General features: G+C 33.0%; 1 protein-coding gene across 1 annotated transcript; it reads left to right on the top strand.

The window, feature by feature from the left end:
• Positions 1 to 1,764: 1,764 nt before the first annotated feature.
• LOC136066686 (GDSL esterase/lipase EXL1-like) lies at positions 1,765 to 6,217 on the top strand. The gene is made up of 3 exons (XM_065771406.1): positions 1,765 to 2,146; positions 4,218 to 4,348; positions 5,116 to 6,217. Exons 1-3 carry the CDS (start codon positions 1,765 to 1,767, stop codon positions 5,170 to 5,172), a joined length of 570 nt encoding a protein of 189 aa, XP_065627478.1. The 3' UTR covers positions 5,173 to 6,217.
• The last annotated feature ends 5,819 nt before the right edge of the window (positions 6,218 to 12,036 follow it).

Genomic DNA, 12,036 nt, shown 5'->3' on the forward strand with positions numbered 1-12,036 from the left:
TGTGTTGTCCTTGTGTTTGCATCTCTCTTCCCTTTATCTTTACCATCTAATTACTGCTGTGATTATGATTATTTATGGTTTAGATTGTTTATCAATTCTGTTATAAGCTTGTTTATCATTTTTCGCACATACATTATTTGATTTAAAGTTAGAATTGGTATTTTATTGTTTGGAGGTCTAAACGTTTATAGTGTATTTAACGCTATTTGAACTTTCAAAAATAGCATTAATAATCGATTTTTTTGGCTGAATATTGCTAAATCTCAAGTTTATTTGCATTATGGGCACTATTCCAAGTTATTTAGGAATTAAGGAAAGAGAGTGAATTTGGCAACGGTGTTGCCGAAATTCTAACAAAAGTACGAGAGAGAAAGAGAAAAAGTGGGAGAAGAAAATTTTTAATTTCAGCAATGGCATTACCAAAATTCCTGCTGCCCAAACAAGCTGACCGAGTGGGTGTGAAGTGCTCAAAGTGTGCATGGGTGCCCAAAGGAAACAAATTATGGCAATGGCATTGCCGAAATAGGGGGGAAAATTTTGTGACAATGCCATTGCCGAAAATGTGAGGGGAAAAAAAATGGTGGTTGCCGAAATCTGGGGAGGAATTAAAAAAAAAAAAATGTGCGACGTCCACAATATTTTTACAACATTTTCACAACAAATTACTGGTGATTAGTTATTATTAGTTCAAATTTGAATTTAACACTGAGATTACTTTTTTAATCCAACAATAACAACCAGTAACAACCTACCACATAGGATTTGTTGTAAAAATGTTGTAAAAATTGTGTGCACATATCATTTCTCAAAAAAAAAAATGTGGAATAGATTTGTGGCAATGGCATTGCCAAAATAGGAGGGAAAAAAATTTGCAATTGGTTTGTGGCAATGGCGTTGCCGAAATAGGAGGAAAAATTTTGTGATAATTGTGGCAATGCCATTGCTGAAAATCAGAGGGAAAAAAAATATTGGTTGCCAAAATCTAGGGAGGAATTAAAAAAAGAAAAAAATGCTACGTTCACAATATTTTTACAACATTTTCACAACAAATCACAGGTGATTAGTTATTATTCGTTCAAATTTGAATTTAACACTGAGATTACTTTTTTAATCCAACAATAACAACCAGCAACAACCTGCCACTTAGGATTTGTTGTAAAAATGTTGTAAAAATTGTGTGCACATATCATTTCTCCAAAAAAAAAATGAGTAATGGATTTGTGGCAATGGCATTTCCAAAATAGGGGAAAAAATTTATGGCAATTGTGACAATGCCATTGCCAAACATGAGAGGGAAAAAAAATAGTGGTTGCCAAAATCTGGGGAGGAATTAAAAAAAAAAAAAGTATTACATCCACAATATTTTTACAACAAATCATATGTGATTACTTATTATTAGTTCAAATTTGAATTTAATACTGAAATTACTTTTTCAATACAACAATAACAACCAGTAACAATCTATTACTTAGGATTTGTTGTAAAAATTGTGTACTCATATCATTTCTCAAAAAAAAAAAAAAAATTTGGGGAATGGATTTGTGGCAATGACATTGCCAGAATAGGAGGAAAAAAAAAATTGTTGCAATTGGTTTGTAGCAATGGCATTGCTGAAATAGAGGGAAAAAAAAAATTAAATTGTGGTAGACATAGTACATTTTTTTTTTTTTTAATTTCTCCCCAGATTTTAGCAACCACTATTTTTTTCCCTTCCATTTTCGGCAATGGGATTGCCACAAATCCCCCCACCCCCCAATAAAATGAATGGAAGCAGTATTGAAGACCACCAAGTCATTTCATTTCCTTTATTCTTTCATTTTAAATTCGAAGTTATTGAAAGAATCCCAAGAAGAGAATTCTAGAGCAATGCTTCACTTAAAAGTGGAGCATTTTTCTTTATCAACCAAGTTCTTCTTTCTTTATTTTGTTTTTGCTGTTTTGTGTAGCTCAGAAGCTGTTATTCAGATACCAAATAATGAGACAATTCCAGCAGTCATTATGTTTGGAGACTCCATCGTTGATACAGGCAACAACAATGGTCTTACATCAGTGGTGAAGTGTGATTTTCCTCCTTATGGGAGAGATTTTAATGGAGGAATGCTAACGGGAAGATTTTCAAATGGAAAGGTTCCCTCAGACTTCTTAGGTTGTTTGAAAACTCTCTCTCTCTCTCTCTCTCTCTTACACACACACACACACCATTCATGGTCTTGACGTATATGTTGTCTTGCTGCTTGGTGACGCTTGTTTTCTCTCTTTTCTAAAACACATACACACGTCATTCATGGTCTTGACTCTTGAGACACACACTGTTACTAACACTTTTTTTTCCCCTCTCTTTTTTAAAGCTATTTCACTACCATTTTTTAGGTAATGGTGACATGGTTTGACGAGATAAAGATTTAAAGTATACTTTGAAACTTCATATTTAGCTTTGTGACTATTCAAAGATGACTTCTATAGTTCTATGTCAAGCCACTTTTTTTTGTCGGTTTCAATAGAAATATTAGGGTTTAAATCTTCTCTTTCCACTTAATATATACATATAAAAATTTGCACTAATTACTAAATCTAAGATTCTCTATAAACTCTTTGAGATTTCACATGAAATCAATGAAATGATAATTAATGCATCTTTAACTCCAAAAAGTGAGGAAAGTACATGTTTGCTTTCCCAAATCCACGTCCAAATGAGTTATAGGGTAGGAAAAATAAGATTGTAGGACTCAAGTGCATGTCTAATATATGAACAAAAAAGCATAAATTATCAAGTCATCTTCTTAGGTTGTTGTTGTCTTTCTCTCTTTCTTTATATATATATATATATAATATTTATTATCGCCTTTAAATATAGGAGAAATACTATATTCACAATAAATTTTAAGTGATAGGTTATTATTTGTAGTTATAGATGGGTAAAAATGTAATATTTAAGTTATGAATTCAAATTAAAACTAATAACAACTTACTACTTATGATATGGTGTAAAAGTGTTATGAAGTTATTGGTAATGTTACACTTCTCTAAATATAACTTGTAGATAAACTCTTTCTATAAATTTTGTTTAAGAAAAAAATTGGCCTATAATAAGAGATTTATTGGCCTAAAATGTATTACAACACAAGATATAAAGGCTGTAAAGTGAGACTCCGATTAACACATAATCTATACAATTTTTTTATTGTTATTATTTTTTAGAATAAAATCTATACAAAAAAATTCACGCTAAAATGGAGGTAGGACTCTCCGACACCCCGTCTCCTCACAAAACGGACCTAACACGATACGAAAGTAACGAAACTATATTTTTTTTGCTGAACAAAGAAATTATACTTTTATGCTATTCCAGAATATCTAACTGTTTATTTTTCTAAAAATAAAAAATAAACTTTAAAAGTTATTCAATCTTAAAAATAAATAAATAAATAAATAAATAAATTTAAAAAGTTATGATCCCATCAAACGTTTTTAATGTGTATAATTGTACAAAAGCATTTTATGTGAGGAAAAGAAAATTAGAAACATTGTCCTTTACGTGCTTTCTTACGAAATTTATACGTTCACTGTAGTGAATGATTGATCTGGTATGCGTTCATGTGTTGGGAAGACGACACTTTTGGGAAAGACTTTGATTCAGAATTTTAATATAATGGTTTAGTTAATAGGGATTTTAAAGATATTTGTTAATAAATCATTTTACAGAAATTTTGATATTATATTTATATAAAAAATAAAATATTGTAAAAAAAAAAATCATTTTTTTCTTATAAATTTTATATAAAAAAAATACCTCATATAGGTTAACAATACCTTAAAACGATATCTTAGAGCACTCAGTGCATTTCTTCTATCTCATTTTAATCATATTAATTTTTTAACTCTTATATTTATTTTTTATATATGAGACTCTCACACTCTCTCTCTCTCTCTCTCTCTCTCACACACACACACATATATGCCTAACTGTAACATTACGGGCCTCTAATCCAATCAATGGTTGGCCTCTCATAGCATAAAGTTTCCAAATATAAAATTCATTGGGCTTTGGAAGTATGTGATTTCAAATCGTTGAACCAAACAAGTCGAAACTCCTAAGTTTCAAAATCCTAAATTGGTCATTGTGTTCCTTAGAGTTGTTCTTTTTATTTCCATCATTAAAATGATTCAATATGTAATATAATTTTTCTTCTTCCCCTCCCCCTCTCCCCCTTTTTTAGTGGAAGAATTGGGAATTAAAGACCTCCTACCAGCTTATAGGGATCCAAGTTTGCAACCCAAAGATCTCTTGACAGGTGTAAGCTTTGCATCTGGTGGCACAGGATACGATCCTTTGACACCAAAAATAGTGGTATGCACATTTTAGACTCTCATTTTTCTCTTATAGTTTGATAGTTTTAATTCCGATGAAAGATTTACACTCTAAACGTCTTTGCTATAAATACAAAAAAGTGTCAGTTGAACTATAAGACTCTTATTATATTTTAAATTTTTTATTTAATTATCATTATATAATCATTTTTTATATGATACTTTTGGAAAACTTATGGTTCTCTGATATAACCTTTTATTTCAGAAGTTACTTAGTATATAATATGATATTATTCAGCATTTACTTTATGAGTTTATGTGGTTTGTACCTAGTACCTTTGTAGGTTTTTAAGGTTTCTGTTTATGTTTTGTACCCACATTGCTTTTGTAAACTTTTAAGATTTGTTTCTATGTACCTTGTAGGCTTTATGGTTTGTACCTTGCTTTATGCAGCCTGTGTGCCTTGCTAAATCAGTACTTTTAACTAAATGGTTTTGCATTTCCTTCTAAGTACTGTCACTCTTGTGCCCTTATAGGACTTTATTCCTAGATGCATATACTCCATGTACTATGCATTGGTTGAGTGTTGGTCATTCAAGTGATTTGCCTTGTGTTTGTCAATTTGAATGTTCGAATGTTTATTCCAAGTGTGAATGAGCATTATGATCACTTGTTTATAATGATTGCTTGTTTTGGTCTTGCCATAGTTTATTACTTTATTCCATTGTGCTTGATTGCATTGTGCTTGCTCCATATGCATTACAAGTTTTCTGCATACAATGAACTTATTGTGTTGTTGTGTTTCAGGAGTTCTTATTCTTATGGTTCAAAAGCATTATAGATTCTAGAGTCAGGTGTGAGTGAGTTTTCCAACTGTTCCCATCTCACGCGTTAAGTCTAGAGTTTGTTATAGGATTTTGTCAAGGAATAGCCAAAGGGGTAGATTGTAAGGTTGAAATTTATCAACCATCTTGTTGGCTTTATTCCGTGCCAATTTGCTTGTAATTTAGCACTTAGTAACCCTGTATTTAGGTGGGATTCATGTAAGGGTAGTGTGTGAAGAGAGTGTGAAGAATTGTTCATCTGTGTGCAAATAAGCAGAGACTCGCGACTGACTCGCGACTTACTCGCGGCTTGCAAGCCGCCAAATGTTGTGCACGTGAGAAGCATGCGGGAAGGTGAAAGGTCACGCTAACTGTCGCACTACAGGACAAAAGTCCCAGGCTGGTCAGGCCGTTACCTCGCGACTTGAGCTCGCAACTTGGACAAGCTGCAAGGCCAAACCGCCAACCAACCCTGTTCGGCAAAAACTGACTCTTCGAATTCCAAACACACACCACTATATATAAACCCTTATACCCACGAAATGTAAAAAGCTTCCAGAGAGAATTTTATAAGAGAAACCCTAGAGAAAAACAAGATTGCCTCATCCCCAATCTTCACTAAGAGACTCTTCAAATTTCTCTACTCTCTTCCTCTCCATTAATACATCCTTGAGAGGTTCTTGACCAAATCCTTTTCTCATCACACCCACGTCTGTGAGAAGGTTCATTTGGTGTTAAGGGAAGCAGTTTGGAAGGGACCAATGACTATTGGTTGATGCTATGGTGTATAGCAAAATCCGGTGAGCTAAAGAAGAAATAGGTTCGGCGCAACCTCGTTGAAGCAAAAAGCTTGGAGGGCTTAGGTACACTAGGTAGATTAGGCTTGGAGGGTCTTCTGCTGTTCATGTATCCCAACTACATTCTTTAGTGGATTATTTACCGCTTGGATGGCGGCGGAGAGGTTTTACGCCGAGGGCTTCGGTTTCCTCTTCGATAACACATCGCGTGTTGTCCTTGTGTTTGCATCTCTCTTCCTTTATCTTTGCCTTTTATTTTCTGTTGTGGATGTGATTATAATTGGCTTAGATTGTTTATCAGTTCTGTGTTTGGCTTATGTTCATGTTCTACACATTAATTGTTTGATAATAAGCTTGAATTGATAATTTATATTTGGGGGTCTAAATGTTCACAGTGTTTTCAATGCTATTTGAACTTTCAGTACCAATGGGTACGTAGTAGTCTTTGTTGTTTTAGTATGAAAGTTGTTTTATGGTTCTATGATGAATAAATTTTATAGTGATTCGTTTGAATAGAGCATCTAAAAATACTTATCCAGTTATCTAGTGGAGGTTAGAGATTATCCCAATTCTATCCCGTCTTTATTATCTTATTTTCATCAATTTCGGTCAATATAAAAATGAATTGGGTAAAACTTGAGTTCAGCATCTAATTTTACTAGACTTATTAAGATAGTAACACCTGTCTACTTTTAGTCATATGGTATCATCTCAACGGGTCCTGTGCATTAGATGTACTAGACCCAAGTCAAGTTCGAAAGAATCATATTTTCCATGGAACATCATTGTTCTTAAATGATACTGTTGAATGCAATCTTTTTTTTTCCCAATACTTCAAAAAAATTTGAGGTCCAGGCCTTCACTTGAGGAGTGTGAAATAAAAAACAAGAGCCTGCTTCCTAGTATTTGACTCTGCTTAGTGCAGTCACATGACTACCACTTCTGAGTACCTCACAGTTACACACACTCCCATTATCTTGCTTGTTATATTCCAAGACAAAGTTATGGTATTTACAAAATTGTATCTAGGTAACAAGAACAATTGGGGACAGAATTTATCATGGGTTAGTTGTGCTTGGTGTCAACATGTCGAGTGACAATCACATTGGGTTTGAACTTTGAAAACTTCTTAATCATTGTTGATTAATAAGATGTGGGTTATTGATTGGTATAGTTATGTCGGCAAGCAGAATCTGCAAATGATTTTGCTGGTTATCTTGTAGATGTCGACGATCAAAGGTGGATATTACTCATAACTTTCTTCATTGATGTACCATGTGGTTGAGAGAAAAGCACATTATATTGAATAATTTTCGTTCAATAAGTATTCTAATAAATATAACAAATCCTCAACTATTTTAGCACCTAAAAAATGGAACAACATAGCTTTTTTGAGAATCCGAAACAATTTCTATCAATGCTGATAGAGGAAGTAAGTAGTCAAATTTGATTAAATTTATAAGCATAATTATTTCAACATAATCCGTGTCTTCTTATAAACTCTCTTTTTTGGCTTGCCTCAATATGTTACTTATTATAGTCTGTTAAATTATGTCAGCATAATTTGTATGGCCGCGTTTACAAAAACACGGCTATAGCTAACCTATAGCTGCATTTCCAAAAAACGCGGCTATAGACTTAACCTATAGCTGCGTTTTTAAAACGCGGCTATAGGGTAAGTCTATAGTCGCATTCATAAACATGGCTATAGGTCTAGCAAAAAAAAAAAAATATATATATATATATATCAAAGGAGGATCTATAGCCACATTCAAAATGCGGCTATAGGTTAAGTCTATAGCCACATTTAAAACGCGGCTATATAGATTAAGTCTATAGCCACGTTCATAAACGTGGCTATAGGTCCAGCCAATTTTTTTTTTTTTTTAAAGGAGGACCTATAGCCACATTTAAAACACAGCTATAGGTTAAGTCTATAGCCACGTTTAAAACGCGACTATATAGATTAAGTCTGTAGCCACATTCATAAACGTGGCTATAAGTCTAGCCAATTTTTTTTTTTTTAAGGGGGACCTATAGCCATGTTTAAAATGCAGTTATAGGTTAAGTCTATAACCACATTTAAAACGCGACTATATAGATTAAGTCTATAGCCATGTTCATAAATGTGGCTATAGGTCTAGCCAAATTTTTATTTTTCTTTTTAAAGGAGGACCTATAGCCACGTTTTAAACGCGGCTATATAGATTAAGTCTATAGCCACGTTCATAAACGTGGCTATAGGTCCAGCCAAATATATATATATATATATATATATAAAGGAGGACCTATAGCCACGTTTAAAATGCGGCTATAGGTTAAGTCTATAGCCGCGTTTTAAACGTGGCTATATATAGACTTACATTAAAAAAAAAAAAAAAAAAAAACCAAATGGGTTTAGCACTTGTAAACACAAATATGGAATATGCCATAGAATATTCCAAGCATATTCTACTTCTACAATATTCCAATTTAAAAATAAAATAAAATAAAATAAAATAAAACACGGATGGTTTCCATAAAAAAAAATATGGAATATGCCATAGAATATTCCTAGAATATTCTATGGCATATTCCAAAATATTCCATTAAAAAAAAAAAAAAAAACCAAATTTGAGATTTCAAAATATGAAATCTCAGACTTACCTCTCATATGGTCCAAGCAAGAGGAGGAAGAAAAAAAAAAGGCGTAAATGCACTTTTAGTCCCTACATTTTGACGTTTTTCCATTTTAGTCCCTACATTTTTATTTTTTCCACTTTTAGTCCCTAAAACCAATTTATGCATTCCATTTTAGTCCTTTCCGTTAGTCAACTGACGGAAATAGCTGAGGTGGCAGCCGGAGCAATTAAAATATTATAAAAATGCCACGTCACCCATGACACATCAGCATATAAATTTAAAAAATTAATTTATTAATTTTAACTAAATGATAAAAATAAAAATAGAATTAAAAACTAAAATTCATAGAATTAAAACCAAATTTAAAAAATCATATCAAACTCAAACTCTATTCTCTCGTCTCAACCAACTCAAACAAAAATTTATCATTAGATCATTTTGACTTTAAGTGTATTTACTTTTCTTTAAGTGAGCTCACTCTAAAATCATGATCTGATTTTAGAGANGCCACGTTTTAAACGCGGCTATATAGATTAAGTCTATAGCCACGTTCATAAACGTGGCTATAGGTCAGCCAATTTTTTTTTTTTTTTAAAGGAGGACCTATAGCCACATTTAAAACACAGCTATAGGTTAAGTCTATAGCCACGTTTAAAACGCGACTATATAGATTAAGTCTGTAGCCACATTCATAAACGTGGCTATAAGTCTAGCCAATTTTTTTTTTTTTAAGGGGGACCTATAGCCATGTTTAAAATGCAGTTATAGGTTAAGTCTATAACCACATTTAAAACGCGACTATATAGATTAAGTCTATAGCCATGTTCATAAATGTGGCTATAGGTCTAGCCAAATTTTTATTTTTCTTTTTAAAGGAGGACCTATAGCCACGTTTTAAACGCGGCTATATAGATTAAGTCTATAGCCACGTTCATAAACGTGGCTATAGGTCCAGCCAAATATATATATATATATATATATTAAAGGAGGACCTATAGCCACGTTTAAAATGCGGCTATAGGTTAAGTCTATAGCCGCGTTTTAAACGTGGCTATATATAGACTTACATTAAAAAAAAAAAAAAAAAAAAACCAAATGGGTTTAGCACTTGTAAACACAAATATGGAATATGCCATAGAATATTCCAAGCATATTCTACTTCTACAATATTCCAATTTAAAAATAAAATAAAATAAAATAAAATAAAACACGGATGGTTTCCATAAAAAAAAATATGGAATATGCCATAGAATATTCCTAGAATATTCTATGGCATATTCCAAAATATTCCATTAAAAAAAAAAAAAAAAACCAAATTTGAGATTTCAAAATATGAAATCTCAGACTTACCTCTCATATGGTCCAAGCAAGAGGAGGAAGAAAAAAAAAAAGGCGTAAATGCACTTTTAGTCCCTACATTTTGACGTTTTTCCATTTTAGTCCCTACATTTTTATTTTTTCCACTTTTAGTCCCTAAAACCAATTTATGCATTCCATTTTAGTCCTTTCCGTTAGTCAACTGACGGAAATAGCTGAGGTGGCAGCCGGAGCAATTAAAATATTATAAAAATGCCACGTCACCCATGACACATCAGCATATAAATTTAAAAAATTAATTTATTAATTTTAACTAAATGATAAAAATAAAAATAGAATTAAAAACTAAAATTCATAGAATTAAAACCAAATTTAAAAAATCATATCAAACTCAAACTCTATTCTCTCGTCTCAACCAACTCAAACAAAAATTTATCATTAGATCATTTTGACTTTAAGTGTATTTACTTTTCTTTAAGTGAGCTCACTCTAAAATCATGATCTGATTTTAGAGAGAGCTCTACCCAAAAAAAAGAGTTTAGAGAGAGGGAGAGAATGAGATGAGATGAGGTTTGGAGTAGATCTAGAGGAAGGGGGCTGGCGGTTTGGAGCAGATCTGAGGAAGGTGGCCGATAGTTTGGAGCAGATCTGAGAAAAGGGGCCGACGGTTTGGAGCAGATCTAGAGGAAGGTCTCGGTCTTGATCCTGGTCTCGGCTTCAGCCTCCGTCTTGGTCTCGATCTCGGCCTCCGTTCTGGTCTCGGCCTCCGTCTCGGCCATAATGGAGCTCGCCGGTCTTGGCCACAATGGAGCTCGCTGATCTCGGCCACCGTCTTGGCGTGGGTTTGTTGACTGATCAGTGGGGTGGTGGTGGCTTGATTGTGTCGGTCATTGGTGGTCGGATCTGGGTTTGGTTGTGTTGGTTTGGGTTTGATTGTGTTGATCTGGGTTTGTTGTGATTGGTTTCTTGATTTGGGTTTAATCTGGGTTGGTTTTCTAACTGGGTTTATGGGTTTGATTTGTTGAGAATTCGATGTTGATTGTGTTAGAATTTGGGGAAGAACATGAAGAATTCAATGAAATTGATTTGTGGTAGATCTGATGGTGCTGGGTTTGATGATCTTTAAGGTGTTGAATTTGGGTTTTTTCTTTTTGTTTTCATTTATGTCCTAGTGATCTGAGTTTGAGTTCTTGGTTTCCTGGGTTTGTGTTCTTGTGATGGGTTTGAGTTCTTGGTTGCTGGGTTTGATTTGGGAAGAATATGAAAAACATGAAAAACAATCTTGGTTACTGGGTTTATTGCTATTTTTATTTTTATTATTTAGTTAAAATTAATAAATTAATTTTTTAAATTTATATGCTGATATGTCATGGGTGACGTGACATTTTTATAATATTTTAATTGCTCCAGCTGCCACCTCAGCTATTTCCGTCGATTGACTGGCGGAAAGGACTAAAATGGAACGCGTAAATTGGTTTTAGGGACTAAAAGTGGAAAAAATAAAATGTAGGAACTAAAATGGAAAAACGTCAAAATGTAAGGACTAAAAGTGCATTTACGCCAAAAAAAAAAAAACCTCTCTCACAGTCATTCTGAAAAAAAATAATAATAATTCAAAAAGCTCTCTCATATTAATCTCAAAACTCTCTCAATCTCTCTTTTTCTCGCTGATGCTATATGAATGGGTTTGTGAAAATATGAGGTTTTGTTCATTGTTGTTTGAGTTTTGCTCATTTTTGTTCCCTTTAACTTTCTGTCTCTCTTTGCAGTAGATCTGAAAATTGAGTTCTTTTTACTTTAGATTTGAAGATTTTGAATCAATGAAGCTAAAGCGCCTCAAAAAATTATCTCTCTTTGCTTTATTTTTCTCTGACCCATGGCCGAAAATTATTTTCTTTTGTTTGATTGTGTTTTGATTAATTTTGGGTTTGAGCATATGGACTCTTTTTGGTTGTGTTTCTGTTATGGGGATTTTTGTATTTTTGAGCTTGTGCTTTTGTTTTCCTTGAATAGTTTGTGTGTTCAATTTGGGTTGATTTCGTTGAAGGAGATGTTCTATTTGTGTTCTTGTACTGTTTTCTTGTATTTAAGAGCATGTTGTGTTTGTATTGTGAGCATATTGTGTTTGATTAATTTTGAATTTTTCTAGGTTTTTGTTTGAATTTGAA

This window comes from Quercus suber, unplaced genomic scaffold (genome assembly GCF_002906115.3).
Source record: "Quercus suber isolate HL8 unplaced genomic scaffold, Cork oak 2.0 scaffold_43, whole genome shotgun sequence".
NCBI lineage: Eukaryota > Viridiplantae > Streptophyta > Magnoliopsida > Fagales > Fagaceae > Quercus > Quercus suber.

Bases quoted from the DNA above. Each gene is read 5' to 3' on its own strand.
- LOC136066686 (XM_065771406.1), top strand. From the start codon at position 1,765: ATGGAAGCAGTATTGAAGACCACCAAGTCATTTCATTTCCTTTATTCT. The intron at 2,147-4,217 runs GTTGTTTGAAAA...CCCCTTTTTTAG, and splicing joins GGTTCCCTCAGACTTCTTAG to TGGAAGAATTGGGAATTAAA. The intron at 4,349-5,115 runs GTATGCACATTT...GTTGTGTTTCAG, and splicing joins CTTTGACACCAAAAATAGTG to GAGTTCTTATTCTTATGGTT.